Below are 20,404 nucleotides of genomic sequence, written 5' to 3'. Positions count from 1 at the left end.
TGGGGTAAGAAATTGGGATCTTTTGAATCTACCCCGATCATGCCTGTTGCTCAGAGGATACAGCTCTTATATGTTTACATGTCCAGATTTCTTACTCATGAAACTGTAAGACCTTTGCTGTAGCCAGCTTTTTCTGCTTGGTTATTTAAACACGCTTTTTCTACTTTGTTTTACTCCAACATATTTTTCTCTCGTCAGGAATGAATGTCTTTACTCTCTCATCCTTCATGCCCCTGTTCAGATTGCGTCTTACATGAAACCTAAACTTAAGTTCAGAGTAACATCACGCTGATTGTTCCACAGGTCAGGATTGAAATGCTGATACAGAAATCAAAATTTCTATGATTTTCATTGATGGGTCTTTCCTGATGAGTCTGGAAAAAATTCTGTGAGCCGACTTCATTGAGGAAGAAGGGTTGGAGTGCTGGCTTTATATATGCTTAGGGCCTCAGGTTGTAAACCAGATTCAACCGTACAAGTCAGCTGGTGGCTGTTAGGAAGCCTTTCTAACTAGCTCTAGAAGAATCCTGACCAAAATGTCAGAACAGAATGGGCTCCATTCTTGAATAGAGATGATTGGTAAGCCAGGGAGGAACTAAGCCAGTCTCTGGGCTCAGCAAACCACTTAAGCCCATTATCTGTCACATGGTATATGCCTCCAGGACGATGAAAGGTTAGGAGCATGGACTGGGGAGCCTGGTGCTGCCACTTACTAGCTGTGTGAAGTCGGGCTAGTTATGTAAACTCCCCAGTAATAACCCAACAAAGGGCATAATGACTGTGCCTACCTCATTATGTTGTTTAAGTGATTAAATGCTAAAATGTGTAAAACACAACATTATCTGTCACATGGTATATGCTAGTATATAAGCATTAGCTTTTGAAAGAGAAAGACTTTGAAAGTTTCAAATAACACAAGTTGTCAAACTTTTTGTTTTTTTGTGTTTGTTTCTAGAGCTTTATGCTTTTCCTTCCTTTTGGAAGACATTTTCCTCTACCCTTCTAGGTTCTTCTGGCTGGTCACAGGAAGTCTGAGTAACTCACCAAAATGGCCAAAGCCCTCATCTTAAATACTGTCTTCAGCCAAAGACAAAAGAGGATGTTGGGGGTAGTGGTTTGGGACTTCAAAGGGGGGAGGAAGGCAGTCCACATGGAGCAAATGTTTGGTAAACAAATATTTGCCAGGCCAGGCAGAGACAGTGGGACACAGAGTGGACTCTGATCCCTCGGCCCTGTTTTCCCTCCCACATCCCCAGCCCATATTCCTTGCAGATACCTCTGGTGATAGCTCTTTTATGGGAACTGGCCCTTCATCTAAATTCTTTTAGGCAGTTAGAGAGTAGGTCAAAGTTTCTTCCTGAGTCTTTTGGGCCTTGATTGTTTTCAGCTGTAAATAATCTACATGCCAAAGAGACATTTTGGGCTGGCAAATTTTGTATCTCCTCATTCCTTTAAAAACAAATGAAGCAAAACCACAGTACCTACCTTTTTTTTTAAGGGAGTGGCTGGGTAGGATGAAGATCCCTGGAAAGGTCAGGTCCATCTACAGGGTTGCTGGCCAGCCCAGAGCAGGGGTGACCTGGTCCTTCCACCCTCACAGAGACTTCCTGGGATGAAAGTGTATACAGTTTTGCCCATGTCACTTAATACTTTAAGTTAAGTCTGTTTTACTGTTAGCAATAACAGTATCTGGATGAAGAAAATAGGCTGATCTAATCTATGATTTCTGTTTAGCCTGGGATAATTATGCTAAAAGGAGCTAGGATTAACTGGCTTTAAAGCACCATCTGGTGGATACCAGGTGTTACTGCAGTTTTTTTCTTTTCTTCTTTCCCTACCTTCCTCCTAGGTTCACGAGTGAGTGGAGAACAAAATACACAAAGTCCTTACTGTCATGGAGCTTTTAGTTTGGGGAGGCCGATACACACACACACACACACACACACACACACACTCTTATTCGCTCATGTACATGTACATGTAGGATGTGTGCTGAAGAACTAAAGCAAAATAAGAAGATAGAGCATGTTGGGGAGAGGATAAGGTGGAATGAGGTGACATTTCAGCAGTAGTCATTACTATCTAGGGGAAAAACTATCTCTTAACAAAAGAAAAGTGAAGCAAAAGCCCTGAGGCAGAACTCCCTGCCTGTTGAAGGATGACAGTGGCTAGAAATAGGAGTCAAGGGATCACATAGGACACCCAGGCCGAGGTAAGAATTTGAGCTTTTGCATGAACGAGATGGGGAGCCTTTGGAGGGTGTGGAGGAATGCTGTGAACTTAGGCTGTATGAGGGTCACTCTAACGCTGTGAGAGCAGGACATGAGGTGTGGAGAGCGCCAGTGCGGAGACCACTTAGGAGCCTCTAGCACTGGGCCAGATGAGAGATGCTGTGGTGACCAGTTTGGAACATATTTTGAAGGTGGGACTTACAGTGTTTAATGATGGGTTGTTACGTGGGGCGCCAGAAAGGGAAGCATCACGGGTGGCTCCAAGGCTTTGGCTGCAGCAGGAGGTGAATGCTGATGCCAGTTACAGCCGTGGAGTACTGACAGAGACGTGGAGCTGGGTCTAGAAAGCTTCGCCAGACCCAAGCAGGTCACTGTTTGGAAAGTTACAGTTAACCGTTTAGTGGACTACATCAAATCCTTTAAGCTAGTCGGGAAAGTAACTGTGTTAATGGTGAAATAATACCCATTATTTACAAGTAATCAGTAAGTGAAATATAACCTTCCTGACAGGACTGTGGTTAGATTAAGCTTATAAACTATGAAATTAACTTACCTTTAGTTGCATATCTAATTTATGGTGTGAGCTGATAGGACCTTGGTAGAACATGAAGGAATAACTGGGGGGTGCTGGCGTGGGTTCAGACGTTCCTTTTTTTGTGTTTTATTCAACAAACCTCTATTAAATGGCTGGTGTTTGCCCAGGCACTACAATGGATACAAGGTGAATTAAAGTTACGCCTAAGTGAGGTATGCAAGCATGTAATGAAATCATGGTAGTCTAATGTGGTGAGTACTTAAGTAGCCAAAGTGTAAGTTCTGAAAAAGAAGCAAAGTCACTGCTTGGGCAGATAAGGAGTGGACATTTGAGCTGGTTCCAGGGGAACAGTTCGCCAAAGAGAGAATGAGAAAGAAATCCATTCCAGACAATGCCATCTGTTCCCTGAGGGCACGGTATATAGCTGCAAGGGTACTCTTATTAGTATATGAGTTTGAACCATGCAATTAAAATGTTGGGGCCACAGGAAGCAGGAAATAATAAAGGGTTGCTAGTTCTCATTCCAGGTGACCTGGACTGAGGGAAGACAATCAGGACAGTTTGGGAAATAATCTCTAATACGTTCTGGTAAACAGTTGCTATTGGTATCCATTGCCAAAAGGTTGGCAGGTTAAAAAAAAAGGACAGCACAGATTCTAAAATTTAACTTGTCCTACTTCTGTTCCTCTGTAGGTTGGCACAGGTCTGGGGCCTACACTGGAGTTTTATGCACTTGTATCTCAGGAACTACAGAGAGCTGACTTGGGTCTCTGGAGAGGGGAAGAAGTAACTCTTAGCAATCCAAAAGGTAATACTATCTGTGACTAAGTCAATTTGTCATTCAGTTCAGGTAAAGGGTCCTTACAATTCATTATATCTGTTTAACTTATAGTAGAGGGCCTGGCTTTCTGACCTAATTTCTTTTCACCTTTGTTTTCTCATTTATCAAATAAGGGAGACCCTTCCAGCTCTAGAGGACTTCATTCTGTGATCTGCTAACTGATTTTGAGAATACTGAATTTCTTAAATGTTCTTAATTACCGGTTCTGTCTTGTTCTGGGAAATAGCATCTAAAGTTTGGTGATTTCCTCATTTTATAGGAAGCCAAGAGGGGACCAAGTATATTCAAAACCTCCAAGGCCTGTTTGCGCTTCCCTTTGGTAGGACAGCTAAGCCAGCTCACATCGCAAAAGTTAAGATGAAGTTTCGCTTCTTAGGAAAATTAATGGCCAAGGCTATCATGGATTTCAGATTGGTAAGTATAGAATTACCTTTTTTTCTGCAATTTTTTTGTACCTGTGTTCTGTGACAGTACCTTAATCCCCTGCATTTAATGCTATATTTTAAAACACTGCTTCACAAACCTTAATGTGCATATGAATTGCTTGGAGAATTTATTTAAAAAGCCAATTTTGATTCAGCAGTTCATGGGTCAGGCCCAGGTTTCCACATTGTCTTACCAGCATTCAGGTGATACCCAAGTGCCAGTCTGTGGACCATTCCTTTAGTAGCAAAGGTTCAGAGAATCAGGCAACATTAAGGGTGGTTTTAATTATATATATATTTAAGTGTTTGAATTAGATTTTTAATTCAGTAGGAAAAGCATGAGCATGTGGCTAAACTGCAGTAAATTTCCATTAACGTTCAGGAGTGAAAATAACCCAAGAAATTAGTATTCACAGAGAGGTTTGAACATTTCTGGACTTTTCTTCATTTTTTTCTTCTCATATTTTCTGAGACACTTTGTCAACATGTGTAAGACGTTTTCATCTGATGTCAGATTCACAAGCTTACAGTTTAACTGTTGTTGAAAGAATGTGCTGTTAATCAGTTATTTTTGAAGTTCCATTTTTTCTTTTTAGTTATAACTAATTGGTCTTTTACATTCTTCCTTCCGAATATGCAATAATACAGACTGAAGTGGAATTAGGTTCACTTGGTCCAAAATTGAGTAAGACTCCTCTAAACATCTCTTGGTGTTGAGGTCCTTATGGAGAATGTATGTCCATCATTGAAAACTTCTTTTTTAGGGCCAGTGTTTCAATAGGAATCTTCAGTATTCTTTTTTTTTTTTTTTTTTAACAATATCGGCCCCAAATTGAGTTTAAATGGGGACAGTTTCATGTACTGAGAGAAACAGTTCTTTAAATATGTTTTTTTCCCCTGGGGATTACTTGACCTTTTAAAATGACCTCTTGAAGTGTCACTTAAAGAATTAAGGCAGTGCTAGAAGCTTGGTGTGACTGTTGGCGATATTTGCACCTTCTCTTTCAGGTGGACCTTCCCCTGGGCTTACCTTTTTATAAATGGATGCTACGGCAGGAAACTTCGCTGACGTCACATGATTTGTTTGACATTGACCCAGTTGTAGCCAGATCAGTGTATCACCTAGAAGACATTGTCAGACAGAAGAAAAGACTTGAACAAGATAAATCCCAGGTAGGCCTAGAAAATGAGACAGTCAAGTGGATCAGTTTCTTCTTGTAGAAAGATGAGTTCTTTGTTAAGTGATTTGTATTTGGTCCAGTTATTATTTTATATTGGAAGAGTTTAATTTTTTATTATAATAACTGAAGCATATGATTTTACAGTTGGTAAGATGACCTTTAATAACAGCAGGTGTTGAATAGACAGCTTGACCGGCAAATAAAATACACCCCTAACTAAAACCATAGGGCTCTTGTTTATTACATTTTAGATGACATTATGTATATGGGCAGATACTCTATCATACTGAGTTCTTTTAGTAAGCATTTGAATCAATAAGGCTATTCACAGGACAGATTGATTTTCCAGAAAGATGGCTTAATTTAGGAACAGTTCATCTGTTTCTAGAGAGATCTCAGGAAGATATTTTTAAAGGTCATGGTAGGTATCACTGTTGGTAACATCTGTTAAGGTTTCTCTGTTAGATCTCATGGGTAATCTTGATCTTTAAATTATTAATGTATATTCTTTATACATTAACAAAATTAAATCATTTGAGAATAACAGTGGTTCTGTGTCTGACATTGGAAGAAGACAAAGTTGTATTTTTTAAAAAGTGGCATAGAGTCAGACATCTTGTATGGGGGCAGGTAACATGGACCAGTGTTAAATCAACTCCCATTTTATAAATTATGTAAAATAAGAATAGAGATTTAAGATTCTATAGCTAGAAAAAGTGTCACATCTCTTAATAAGATAGAGAGGAGCTTATAGTAGATGGGGTTTTTAGAATACTTTTTGTCGGGGAAGAAGGTGATTTGTAAGAAAATTTTATCTCCCATATTAATTGGTAATTATTAATGGTAATTTTTGGGTAAATGTTTATTAAGAGAAATTGGTGTTTAAAGAAGCCAGGTCCCTCTTTTCCATATAAAATCTGTTGTCTTGGGATTTTTAGCAAGGTTTATGCTTACCAACTTGAAGGTTTAAATTTTAAACTACTATCATCTTATTTAAGATCATCTCTTAGGAAAATAATGCGAACACCACCACAAACAGCCCCGCCCGCTCCAGATACAGTACAGCTCACGGTGCTCTTCCACAAGCCTTACATGTATTCATTCATTTAATCTGCTGTGAGATTTAGATATTCCTGTTACCCCTACTTTACACATGAGAAACCCAAGGCAGATGGCTGAGTAACCTGCCCTCGGTCATGTACCTAGAACACCGGAGAGCTGGAGCTGAAGCCCAGGCTGTCTGCTCTGGAGGCCACACTCTGGCAGCTTTTGCAAGCTCTCTTACTTACCCTTGTCTCCAGTGCAGTATACTGCCACAGTTCTCTTCCTCTAATCTTTTGAGATTTGTTCTTCTAATCTTTATTATTCCTGATGTTACCAATTTAAAAATATAAAATCCATAGCACAGAAACCACACTCCAGAAACTTGCAACTGGAACATGAGGACTGGTGGTATTCTCAGGCACCTCCCCTCGTTACTTACACAGCATTCAGACAGAACAGGTTGTCCTGGCTGAGTTTCCACTGGGCAGTTTAAATTCTTGAAAGGCACATGGAAAATGGGCTAAAACTTAGCTTTCAATTTAACGTGTAAGGTCTAGAGAAACAAACAGCTAATTCCTTTTAAACATCTCAAGGACATATTGTATATTCTAGATTCCTATCAATGATAGCATTTTGGAGAGCTTTCTAGTTAAAGAACGTTAAAATGGAGAGTTTAAGTCCTTTTGCTGAAGAATATTTCAAATGTAAAGTGAAAAGTCTTTCTTTGTGTGTCATCCAATGATGTACCCGAAACTGAGAGAGACCTAAACATGTATTTTTGCAGAGGAGTAAAAATTCTCAACAATGTATTTTACCTTAACCCTAACCCTCCTCTGTGTTTTGAATTATCTGTAATCCTACGCAGCTTTCACTTTCCTCTTTAAAAAATGACTGTTAACCAGAACTTCGTAGCCTTTTTTTTATTTAAATGATTTTCTGCACTTTGACTGTTTAGCCTTTAGGAATTTCATACTCGGAGGCATCTTTAATTTGGAAAGTCATTTATCTTCTTTCTCCTGTACTGGATACCTTCATTTTCAGACAGAATTTGCAGTTTTGTATGTTGGTCTTTGATTCAGAAATTATATTTTATATAAGCCTTTCATGATCTTAAACATTTTAAAAAGTGAATAATACAAACTTTTTAACATTTGTCTTCAGAGTAGGAGTTGACTTTTCTTAGGGATTTGCTAGAACCTTTTTTCATCACACTGTTGCTGTATGAATACAAATTTGTTAATGCTGGGCCCACAGTAATCGAATGAAGAATCTCTGGGTATTCTTTAGACTTGAGCTTGCAGAGAAAAAAAGTTAATTATTTATACTAGATAGTGCATTATTTGTATTTACAATTTCCTAACTGCACTGTATTACTCAGTATTTGCTATATACATGTATTGGATTCATTAAGATTAGCCCAGAATTTATGAAAAGTTTGTCTGGCTCTATAGTGCCTACCCTCTTAAATTGACCACTGTGCAAATTATTATGGCCTTTCTGTGAAATCTGATTGAATATGGTCAAATTGAGTAGCGGACATCTTATTGTGGAGGAGCACTCGGGCAATCTTGTTTTCTCATAGAAAAATAATTGGATTTTGAAGTGTTTAAGATTATTTCCTTTGTGATCTCAATGACTTATTTTTGTGTAGATTATGACAAAAAAAGAAAAAAAAATAAGCTAAGAGCTAAGGGAACACATAAAATTTATTAGCATATCTTTTATTTCATAAACACAAACATAACTGACTGAATTACTGGGCTTGACCCCCTGCCCCCTTTTTTTTAGACCAAAGAGAGTCTACAGTATGCATTAGAAACCCTGACTATGAATGGCTGCTCAGTTGAAGATCTAGGATTGGATTTCACTCTGCCAGGGTTTCCCAACATCGAACTGAAGAAAGGAGGAAAGGATATACCGGTCACCATCCACAATTTGGAGGAGTATCTAAGAGTATGTACTCGCAGCACCCCCTGGGGCGATGGCCAGCTGTGGCCATGCGGGGCTGGGCCCGGGCGGACTGCTTTGAGGGGGAGGGAAGGGAGGGTCCAGTGAAGCACAGGTGCGTGTCCGGTAGCTGCTGCACAGCCTGGTGTGAGACCTTTGACGCCCGGGATCACTGCACGAAGTCCACTTCTCCTGACCTTCGCTCTGTTTGCTCTTGAGAGAACATGTCAGATATCTCGCACCTTCTATAACCTTGAACTCTCTCTCTTCAAGCTTGAATACTATCTAATAACATCTCATTTCCTTAGTTTGAAGAGATCAGTGAAAAGCAGCCATCCCTTGTGTTGTCACTAAACTGCATTTCTACCTTTCTGTCAAGCCACCTAACTTGACCTAATAGCCTTTGATGCTGTCCACGCGTGCGCGCGCATACATTTATGGGTTTGGTGAGGCCTTTCATGATCCTTGACCATATTTGTTAAGTTAAGGAAAACAATTTTGTACTGAATACAAATTAGGTTTTAGATTACAACCTATGTAAGTCTTTATTATCACTACTTTTGGAAAAGTTTCTTTTGGTTTATTCCTGACATTGAATGGAAAGAGCATTGGGTTCCAGACAAAATACCACCTATACCTCCTAGACCTGACTTTTCCACTAACTTACTGTGTATTTTAGATAGAACCTCTGAAAAATTTCAGCTCTAGTTTCTTCATCAGTTTGAGAGAAGAAGATAGCAGAGGACCTCTATTATTTAGTATGCCTAACAGTTCTGTGATTCCTAAGTAATTCCTTTAACAGTCAGTAGGGCTGTGTTCTCATACTGCCTACTTTGAGAAAACTAATCTTTCAGCTTACTAGTAAATGATGAGTTAACTCCAAACTAGGTTCTCTGAAAATATTTGTAATAATGCTTGTGTTTTTCTGTCAACAAAACGCTATTGTTTTCATTTTTATCTGAGTAGGTCCTCTATTTCTGAACCCGAAGGGTTAGCCAAAGTCATTGATGACTAGGAGATGTTGGACCAATAACAGATGCTTTCTGTGACCCTTCAGTTTCATGTGACTGCACTCCAGAGTTTACCTTTTTCTAAGTGGAGGCACATACTGCAGAAGGATTGGGCTCTAAGAACTTAACAGGATTTAGAACTAAAAATTGCACATTAAAAATTAAAAACACTTAACAGTTGGTAATTGTGACTCTTGAAACATTATCTTTAATTCTCAATAACCTTTTATCCTCTTCGGAAGTTTCATCTGCTTCTCATCTGGTAAGGTAAAGTATAACTCACAGGGATTTTATGTACTGATAAATGAATTTAAAAACACATTAAATATATTAACTTATAACACACATGGCATTTTTTACATTTTCTTATTGACCAGACCCTGAATTAGAAGTTGACCTGACTTGTCTTTTACTTACGTAATTTATTGGGAGATATTTGAAAGACTTCATTTTTTTTTTTGTAAGTGATCAGGAAGGATGTTTCACTGTAGTTTGCCAAATATTAAATAGGAAAGAAATTTGAAATCTTATCGCAGGTTTTAAAAGAGTTTTCTTTTTGCAGCTGGTTATATTCTGGGCACTAAATGAAGGCGTTTCCAGGCAGTTTGATTCATTCAGAGATGGATTTGAGTCAGTCTTCCCACTCAGTCACCTTCAGTACTTCTATCCAGAAGAAGTGAGTAGCTTGTGTGTAAAAGAAATGGTCACCTCTAGTTCTGTACCTGTAATTATCTTAGTGGGGTCTCTCTGTGCTATTTAGTCAAAGACCCCATTGTTGCAAACAAAAAGGTAGGTGGTTGGGTGTGGTGGTGGGGTGGATGTTTGGGAAAGGTAAGATCATTTCCTGAGTGAGGAAGAATATTAAATATAATGTATTAAGTATAATGTATAACATATATAAGTAAGTATTAAATACAGTATAAATAATAGAGCGTGGGATTCATGTGTGATTGAGTAAGCATAGCATTCTGTTTTTCTTTTTGTTTCGGTTTTTTTTTTTTGGCTGTGTTGGGTCTTCATTGCTGCACACAGGTTTTCTCTAGTTGCAGCAAGCGGGGGCTACTCTTCATTGTGGGATGCGGGCTTCTCATTTCAGTGGCTTCTCTTGTTGCGGAGCGCGGGCTTCAGTAGTTGTGGCACGCAGGCTCAGTAGTTGTGGCTCACAGGCTCTAGAGCACAGGCTCAGTAGTGGTGGCGCACGGGCTTAGTTGCTCCGCGGCATGTGGGATCTTCCCTGACCAGGGCTCGAACCCATGTCCCCTGCATTGGCAGGTGGATTCTTAAGCACTGCGCCACCAGGGAAGTCCCAAGCATAGCATTCTTGTCAGCTGACCCTCGATGCTGCTTGGTGGAGAGTGGGACTTGGGTTTCTGTACACCTGTGGCTGGCGGGGAGAGCCATGGGTCCATAGTAATGAAAGTGACACTGGGGAGGTTACTTGTTGTTTTTAAACTAAACTTTCTGGATTCGCTGAGATGTTGATTGTTTCATGAGCGAGGTTAGTCCTTGAAGTTTTAAGGAGATGTTGCAAATTATCTAGTTGCCAAATCCAGAGAACACTTGTGAGAATGGAGTTAATGAATGTATGTGCATAATTTTTTTCCAGCCATCTTTACTTAAAGTGCAACAAGAATCTCAGAAAACTACTCACTGATAGTGAGATGTCACAGAAAGGGTCTGGAAGGTGTTTGGTTTCCCCAGGTTGGAAACCTTTTTGTTTCTTTTTTGAGTACTAGCTTTAGACTACACCTTTATTACCGGCTGAATCTGGAAATCTTTAAATGACTTAGCGTTTTCATCTCAATTATTATTTTTATGTCCACTTTGATTTGCTACTTATTAAAACATGCGGTGTACCTGGCATTTTTAGGCACTAAGTGTCACCTGGAATTGAAAACAGCAAGTGTTCCTTTTGGAATTGGATCCTGGTCCCCAGTACTTAGCTGTGTGACCTTACCCAGGTTGTCCAATCTGAGCTGACTGGCTCATTCATAAGATTGAGATAACCTCTCTCTTACTGAACAAGATACATAAAGTACCTGACAGTGAGTGACACGTAGTAGATACCAAATTTCACGTGCTCCAAATGGATTTTCTCAGAGTGTACGAGTCATCCTGCAAATGGGCAGTCTACCAGGTGAGAGATGGTTTAATTGGAAACTCATGTTAGATTTTCCAAGGACACACAGGCATTTTTTGCTTTCTAATATCTGTTCTGTAATGACTAGCTTGGTCCCAGATGACCACATGGCACAGAAGTGCCTTTCTTCGCAAAGTGGGAAAACCTACCCATTTGCTGTGTCTCAGTTCAGCTCTCCTCTCCCACTTCTCTCTCCAGCTCACTGTTCTCTCTCTTGGCTTCCATTATGGTGTGCCCTTGTGTTTCTAAAAGCCAGGATTTATAAAATCTCCCTGGTTCGAAGTAGGTTATCGAGTTACAGCCTCTAAGAAACGAGAAGAATTAGAACTTCAATTAAGGGTTGGTCTCAGGTATGTTTTGTCTTAAATTAAAGGCTCCCTAGAACCTAGTTCATGCAAATGGGCAGGGCACCTGTTCATGTCAGCTGAAGAAGAGCTTGAATCTGTAAATATATTAGAAGAGCGCATTGTATAAAGAGTACCAAGCTGAAGTTTTGGGGCTTCTGTAGACCTTTATATCGGCACGCCACAGAACAGAACATGTGTGCATTTTCAGTCAGTTACACAGCTGTGTCCTTAGTAATCTGTTGCCCGTGTTTAAACACACAGCTGGATCAGCTCCTGTGTGGCAGTAAAGCAGACACTTGGGATGCAAAGACACTGATGGAATGCTGCAGGCCAGATCACGGTTACACTCATGACAGGTGAGTCCTGGGTTCTGCCAGTTTTCAGAAACACACACATGTATATACATTTTAAAATTTGTTTACTTATTAAAGGAGGCTTTCTAATATTTTGGCTTCATTTCTCTCAAGACTGCAACTTTAGGACCGAAAGGGTTTTTTGGGTTTTTTGCCCCAAGTATTTCTGTGAAAATGGGCAGGAGGAGGAAAGGTGGGGAATCCCACTGTGACCCCATTACCCATTTTTATTTATAATAAAGTGGAAATATCTGTACAATCCCAGACAGGTCTTATTTATTACAACAGTAATCGTTCCACTTGAATTCCAACTTTAACAACAGAAACATATTTGAGTGCATTACAATGTGAATTCATATGTAGTCATATTTACATTTGATAGTCTCTAGCTAATTGTGAGAGTCAAAACTGTATTTTAATACGATGAAGTAACTTTGGTATATTTATTTCTGTTGTAGTCGGGCTGTGAAGTTCTTGTTTGAGATTCTCAGTAGTTTTGATAATGAGCAGCAGAGGTTATTTCTCCAGTTTGTGACAGGTAGCCCAAGATTGCCTGTTGGAGGTGGGTACAGCTGTTGATTTATTGTAGCTCTGAGTGAGTGTATGTGTGTGTGTGCAGGGGGGTGGGGGGGAGAGAACGCACGCAAAACTTCAGTGCCAACAGCAGGATATTCTTTATTTGACCTTGAGTGCCTCTTAGTTATTTCAATATCATAATGTTTCTAAGTTTTCAATTTGTTCTGCAGTGTGTTAAGGGATATCACTGGCAGGACAATTCATAGGGATTGACTTAAACACACTGAAGTAGGACTACTAATGTACATGTAATGCTGCTTCTCTACATAAAATTCAAATTCTCAGACATATGTACATTATAAACCCTTAGATGGCTTAGATGAAAAGGCATTCTAAAGTCTGTTTTTTTCAGAAATGAATCCTAATATGAGTTGAATTGGCGCTCTTTTAAAAGCATAAGGGAAGCATAAAGAACTGTTTGCCTCTGTGTTATACGGTGACTTTCGATGGTAAATAAAGCACGTACCAGGTTCCGTACCCTCGATATATCTTGAATGGGTAGAGTTCATTGCCCAGCAGGAAAGAGTACCCCTGTGTGTGGCAGTGCTGTGCAGCAGAGCAGTGTAGTGTGTTTCTGATGGGGGCAGATTAGAAAGGGTACGTATGCTTGTGCTTCCAGACCCACTCTCCTCATGCGTGAGAGACGGCTTTCCCTGAGCTAGCTGGCGGGCGTCTCGTAAACTTGCCAAGTTCCTCTGTCCTCCTTTCTTCCCTCTTCATCAGGCTTCCGGAGCTTGAATCCACCTTTGACAATTGTCCGGAAGACCTTCGAATCAACAGAGAACCCAGATGACTTCCTGCCCTCCGTAATGACCTGTGTGAACTACCTTAAGCTGCCGGACTATTCGAGCATCGAGATAATGCGAGAAAAGCTGCTGACGGCAGCCAGGGAAGGGCAGCAGTCATTCCATCTTTCCTGATCACAGCGAGAAACGCAGTGTCTGCCTGTTACAGCAAAAGAGAAAAATCATGGTTTCTTTTCTAAATGTATCACCTGAGTCAAGGAAACATGTTACGCCTTCTTGTTGTAGGAAAACGGCTTGCAGATTATAAAAGAGACACTTGGTTCCTATTCATTAATGGCCCCATGGACTTAAAGTGATCAGGCCCTAAAACGTTGTTGTGATGAGGTTTCTTTAGCAAGTTCTTGTTTAAATTATCGTTTATTTGACGAGTGAAGTTTTTAACTTGCTTTGCTGTGTGAAATTTAAAAAAGGGATGTTTTTCCAGGCTGAAACAATAAATGTCGCTGTGCAGTTTAATTCTGGGCTGTGTGTATCCATCTAGCTAAGTCTGCAGTTTTGTTTCCTCCAAAGACAACTCTTGTACATAAGTACAGCAATTAAAGCTCCCGTGTATTTGACAAATACAGTTTAGTAGGTGAGCTCTGTGTGCTTCTCACTTCCCTTGAGATTCCCCGCCCTGACCCGTGTACTGTCTGTGCCGCTCACACAGGTTTTTTTGTATACGGAACCCACAGTTGGTACATCTTCGTCAGCCATGGGCTTTCGTTGTTCCATGTTCTCTCTCAAATTAAGATATAATTTAAAATTCATGGAATTGAAAAACGTTGTCAATATAATTCAGCCTTTGTAACTAGGTAGCCTTTTCTTATAGCTTAGTTTTAATATAGTTGTAGGGTATCACTGGCCTTGTACCAGGGACGCACTAGGACTGTTTACATGGTGATTCCGGCAACCGCCGCCTCTGGAATGGAGGCAAGGAGAGCTCATTCGTTTCTTTTGTGTAGGTTAAAAAGTCTGCAGCTTGGGCTGGCCAGTATTTATTATTCTGTGGCCAGAGCATTTTGAATTGATGTATACGGTTTTAAGCAAAGTTAGCAGTTTTCATTCCCTGTTGGAGTAAAAAAAAAAAGTTTTTCTCCCTTGTTCTCATTTTAAGTTTCTGTTCACTGTCTTCTTTGGTTATTCCGCTCTCCTCTTCCCCTCCTCCCCGTGCTCACGTGGGACAGACAGCTCAGCCTTTGTCTCCACACACATCAAAGCACCTGTAAGCAATGCTCTGTCCAGTTGTTTTATGTGCTGATTTCTCAAACCTGCAATAATTCATCAGGTTCATGTTTCTACCTGAAAATAAATAAAGTTTGCTTCACCTTTTTGTTTATAGTTCTGTGCCGTATGCATAACTTTTAGTTGTAGAGATGTATCTCAATGCAGGCAGATCATCACAGCTCATGGCTGATTTCGCTATTCAAAGAATTTAGAATAGCAACTGAAGAACGTAAAATGTAGAAAGAGAATGAGAGGAGACTCCTTCCTTCATTCCTAAGGTTCAAAATTAAGCCTGTTGCATAAATTTGAGAGAATTTCCATAATTCATCTTTCTGAAAAAGAGATGAGCTAATTGTTTTTTTATTGGACTTTGAGAAATCAATTTTCTTTTGTTTGTTTTAAAGTCTTATTTAATTGATGTCAAAACCCCTTTGTCCCCTATTTCACCACTTAAAAGAAACTCCGTGGCTTGTTTTATTTACATTACTTTGTCGTTTCCACTTAAATGGCCTTATACGAGCATCCCCTCGTCTCAGTGCACCTGGGCAGTGACCCCCTCCTTAGGTGGGACAGAGCTGTGAGAGGAACTTGGAGCGTGTCTCCCTGGTCCTTGCAGAGGCTCTGGAGAGTGAGCTGCTTCCCTTTGACATCGTAGGAGGGACTTGTGTTTCTGCAGTTCTAACGTTGACACCGTAGGACCTGTGCAGTTTAATCAAGTGAAACTAGTGTTAAAGAATGAACCAATTTGTTTTAAATTGTTCTGATACCTTTTTACAGACTAAGCACAAAAAAGAGTTTTGCGTGAACATAACCTTTTTGTTCCTCATTTTTTAAAGGGTTCTGTTGTTAAAATTTAGACGTATGTATAAACAAAGTAATGCATCATATTCAGATATCTTCTGTATTTAACATTTTATCCATATCATGGCCCTGGCAGATTTGGCCTCATTGATTTCAGCGTCTAAGGAGTGAGTCCATTGGATGGTTTTGAATTGCACTGTGGAGCTTGATTGTTTCAAAGTTGGTAGTTATCTGTTTAAAAGTTTTCAGTCTTTAGCTTACTCCTTAATTTTGGAACGCTTGGTTAATTAGGGGCAAGAAGACTTCCCATTTGAAAGCAGTCTCTCTTGGCAGAGGCCTTAATGTTACATCATAGGGAAAAATAGACTTCATTTGCTGTTCCTCCAGTTATGCCTTAAATTTATTTGCTGAGTAATCCTGTCAACAAGCACTACTCTCTAAGTATGCTTTACACACGTAGACAGTTTGGATAGTGGCTAAGATTTTGTTGTCTTTCAGTTTTTGCTGAGGTGGAGTCAGTCGGATGTTAGTCACAGCTAACACCGACTATGGCGTCGTCATTTAGAAAGTTACTGATTTGATCCGCTTTGTTTATGAAAACGTAGTTCTCACTATTTAAGAAGGAAGAGTTGGTTAAATGTATTCCCCTCCTCCCAGCCCCCCCAAAAAGTGAATGAATTGTAAATGCTAGGCAGTCTCATCCGGAACAGACACGGAGGGAATTCTAGATGCCTTAGCCAAACCCAGCAGAAGAAACCTTTCATGCAGCTTCTCATTGGATACAGACTTCTCTTTCTCTTCCTGTGCTTCAGCTCTGGTTCCCTGTGTTTGTACTGATCGAGAACTGTCTTTCACCTTGGCATTCTATAAAGAAGATAGTATTCTAAAGTCTGCTTTTCCTGCATTTGGCTATTCTTGCAAGTTTGGTACATAACATGAAAAGGAGAGGTTCAGCTGGCCGGCTGACGTCACTTCCTGCGCTCCTTCAGGGCGTCCGGTGCGTAAAGGCCATAAGGCCGAGGGACAGAAAGCCCCAGCTTCTGCATCCAAGAAGTTAGATTCAACTCTTGATTTTCCGCAGTAAGGATTATCGCCAGCGACTTGTGAGTTTGTTTTTCCTTTAGTTCACCAGCTGTTCAGGCTGTGCTCCCGATTCCTGTCAGTAAATTCAGGAAATGGGAATGTTGCTGATACTGCACGAAAAGATGTGATGAAAAAGGAGACTTGCTGGGGAAAGACGTAATTGTGCATTCAGAAACCACGTCCTTCTGGGGGAGGATTCTGGATGCTGTTGTTCATTCTTCATTAGCAAAGATGATCGAGCCTTTAATTCATTTATCTTGGGCTTTGTTTTTTTTTGACCCACATTATTTTCCCTATTGTAATGAGAACATTGTTTGAAAATGTACTCTGTATTTCTTACTCTGAGAAATGCTTTTGTATGGGTCTTAGGTTTGACGCTGCAGTAGTTGGCATACCCAGTAAGGGATAACATAGTGACAAATCACTGAAAATGCTTCTTCCTTTGTTACCTCAAAAGAAAAAAAATTCCAGACAAAATATAGCGTTTATATTTATAGAAAATGGAGGATTGGCTGTTTTCCAAGAACTTCAAGTTAATTCTTATGCAAGAAAAAGTTCTTAACTCTAAAGACTTGTTCTGCATAAGTAGACACTCTTTAATAATGGAAGAGGTGGTTTTATTTTTACAACAAGCCTACTCATATTACCAAACCTATAACCAATTGCTGATCTCCTGTGTAAAGCATTTTTTTCTCTTATCTGAAACAGTGATTTATATGAACTGTTGGAATAATGGAACCTCAAACTACAGATGTGTATGTAAAATTGCATAAATGCACTGACTTCCTTCTCCCTGAATATATTTTTAATAAACAGCATTATCCTACATGGTCAGTTTTATTAAATTATGCACAACCAGAGGGTTCTTCTGAGAAGTGGTATGCTTGTATGGGTGGCTTTTGGAAAGCTAGTCCTAGTGTGGTAAATAACACAGTAATCTTAGCCTTTTTGGGAGGCAGATAGTGGAGAAAGTTATAGGAGCCAGATGTATTCAGAGAGATGACCCGAATACTTGCTTGCTGGTGGAGAGAGATGGGCACTTGCGTTGTAAGCTACTCTGCAGTGGTGAAGTGGGAGCCCTGGGGTAGGGAGATGCTTGCCACTGTGAACAGACAGTAGAGCCTCCTGGTTGGAACCCCTTGAAGTCACTGTTGTTGGCTTTCATGACTGGCTGCTCTGCCCTTGACCAAGGTCTGGACCATCGGCCTATTTCACTGAAACAGAAAAAGAAAAGTCAAATTGATTTAGGAAAGCAAGGGAGGTGAGGGTTTCATTTGCTCGTTTTGTTTTTTAAGAGTGGTGATTGAATTTAGGGGTTTTTTTGTTGTTATTTTTAAGAGAACAAGTGAATGAAATGTATACCTAATAAGTACACAGCACAGCACACGTATATACGCACGCATGTGTGTTCTTCTGTATTGTCTTGGTGTAACTGCCTAAGGGTAAAACCACATTTTTCCCCTGATGAGTCTCGTGGTCCGTGAGACGACTGAGTCACGGGTGCAGGGTGCTGTGCGGTACAAGCCTACCGCCAGCCCGGCCGGCAGGGAAGTCTAAGCACGCAGAGCGTCTGTACCGCTAATTCCAGGGTGGGGCCATGGAGCACCACAGTTAGGGTTGATGTGATTCTGCAAATTGACATTGGCATGTTGAGTTACACAGAAGTTTTAAATCTCAGTGGCAGTTGTTTCCACTAGAAAAGTATCCCTTCAGACCCTCTTGAGACCAGTGCTTGGGGGATGGGGTGCATTTCACGACAGTTCTCACAACTTGCATGCTCGCTGAGGCCTGTGCCATTCCTTGTTCTCAGCCAGGTTAGTGACCTCAAGGTTATCTGGTCACTCTCCACGCACCCCCCCCCCCCCCCCCGCCTCCTGACTCTGCGTGAGAAGCGCCGGAAGAGTGGCGGTGCTGGTGCCTGAAATGATGCCGTCCTGCCTTTGCAAAGAGCTGCAAGGGAGCAGGGCCCACAACCCACAAGAGTTTGCCCGGGGACTTCAGGCAACCTTGACGGACACCAGAGGTGTCCGTACCTCAGATACCCTGTTGTGGCTTCAAGGCCCAGGCACGCAGGATGATTGCCCTCTCCCTGGGAATTCAGGCTTCAGGAATAGATTTTAACGTCCTCTCTGTGACTAAGATAACATGGAAACATTCATTAGGGACACTATATTAAGAGTTTATTAAGAAAATTGTGCTAAGGAATATGAGGGCAGAAAACACAAGTCGAGATGGCTTAAGGGTCAGGTCCGTGTTTACACTGTTTAATACTACATGTGCAGTTGACATGAAAAAGTGGTTATTTGAAATGATCGTAGAAAATTAACAGTGATCCATGGAAAGCCCAATGCACTCCATTTGGCCTGTGCTTCTTAATCAGGGAATCTGGGCCTCTGTTGAGACCCATCCTGTCAGCCCACTCTATTCCCACAGTGCGTCCTGACGTCACTTAGTGGGACAGGACTTAACATCTCTTAGAACCGAGGCATCCCGGTAACTCGCCCAGAGCTGTGCGAAGGGCTTTGTGGAAGAGCAAGTGTTGGCGCAGGAAGAGGCCTGGATATTCAGGCCTGACCCAGCCCTGGCCCCTCTTCCTGGGTAGTGTCATGACCCCTAACCTCGCTGGCCCTTATCCTCTGCGTTTGTCAAACCAATTCAGTCATCTCTAAGGTCACGTTTTAATGGTAATACTCATACAGTCTTGGGTGTGGGTCTTTGCAATGTCTCCCGGTGTTTGTCCACGAAGGCATCGTAGCTTTTGGGTTGGCGCAGTTCTTCCCGTAGAGCTTTTGGCTTCTCTGGCTCCGAATGTCAGCAGCACTCACTCTCTCGTCATTGGGACGACTTGACACGCCCTCTAATGCGTTCCAGCATCCCAAATATCAGGGTGTTACCCCCCCACCCCCAGCTGAGAAACAGTGATTATGTGTTGCAGCTTTTGGAAAGCGATCCGAGTTTTATATTCAGCCAATAATTATGGTTAATAACAAATCAAAACATTGCAGCACTTAGGAGCAGGTGCAACTTAGGGATAAGAAGAGGAACGGAAAAATTATTTAGTCAGAAAAAGCCACAGTTCTGTCCTCCCCCTCCACACACACACACACACACACACACACACACAGTGCCTCTCCTTTCCATCAGGAGGAATTCATCCTTACTGCTCTGACATCCACCTTAGGTGAGAACTTCTACAGTGTTGGGAAAAGGATATCCTCTTGTACCAAATATAACTTTCAGAGAATTTTAAATTCAGAAAATGTCATGACAGTTGTCGCTTTTCCAATTTAAAAACAGTCTTAACTAAATTCATTGAGAAAAATCCAGTAGTTCTAACCGACGTTAGAGGATGTTAAGTAAAGATTCAAGCCAGTGTTTTCAACCTTCTAGAATTAAAAGAAGTTGGTCTCTCAGCATTGCATTATGCGCTAATGGAGTAGGCCAAATAAGCTTCCTTTCCTCCATGGACAGTTTAGCACTGTCATAGATTCCTTTGCTCCCATTGTTCTGACACGTAACGTTCCAGAGTGATGGAAAGAATACAGAATCCATTTCCTCCCAAAGCACTAAGTGGTGTTTTGACAAACAGAAGTAAGAAGTTGAGATTTTTGTGGTCTTTCTCTCCAACGTACCATTTTCCTTGCCCTGTCTCACAACACCCCTGGGGGTGGGCGGAGGTGAGACAGGGAATCTAATCAATTACTGATCAACCTGATATCACCACAAAGTGGATGAATTAAAAGAAAAAAAAGTACGTTTTTAAAAAAAATCGTTTTTCCTTCACATGGAGATTTTCATGAGGAGTGCATGGTCAGTGAAGCATACTGCAAATGTTTTAATGTGATGGTTTCAGTCCTCCTGTCTTATCATCTGCAGGA

General features: G+C 40.8%; 1 protein-coding gene across 21 annotated transcripts in view; it reads left to right on the top strand.

Moving 5' to 3' along the window:
- Positions 1-14,742, top strand: part of TRIP12 (thyroid hormone receptor interactor 12) — a 145,892-nt gene extending 131,150 nt beyond the window's left edge. For all 21 annotated transcript variants that reach the window (XM_059928868.1, XM_059928873.1, XM_059928872.1 and 18 more), the window contains 8 exons: positions 3,460-3,574; positions 3,867-4,021; positions 5,041-5,205; positions 8,046-8,210; positions 9,777-9,890; positions 11,963-12,057; positions 12,513-12,616; positions 13,354-14,742. In XM_059928868.1, coding sequence (XP_059784851.1) covers positions 3,460-3,574; positions 3,867-4,021; positions 5,041-5,205; positions 8,046-8,210; positions 9,777-9,890; positions 11,963-12,057; positions 12,513-12,616; positions 13,354-13,550 — 1,110 coding nt within the window. In that variant the 3' untranslated portion in view covers positions 13,551-14,742. The remainder of the gene's footprint in view (positions 1-3,459; positions 3,575-3,866; positions 4,022-5,040; positions 5,206-8,045; positions 8,211-9,776; positions 9,891-11,962; positions 12,058-12,512; positions 12,617-13,353) is intronic.
- The last annotated feature ends 5,662 nt before the right edge of the window (positions 14,743-20,404 follow it).

Source organism: Balaenoptera ricei, chromosome 7 (genome assembly GCF_028023285.1).
Source record: "Balaenoptera ricei isolate mBalRic1 chromosome 7, mBalRic1.hap2, whole genome shotgun sequence".
Taxonomy (NCBI): domain Eukaryota; kingdom Metazoa; phylum Chordata; class Mammalia; order Artiodactyla; family Balaenopteridae; genus Balaenoptera; species Balaenoptera ricei.
This window is presented reverse-complemented; position numbering and strand designations above follow the sequence as displayed.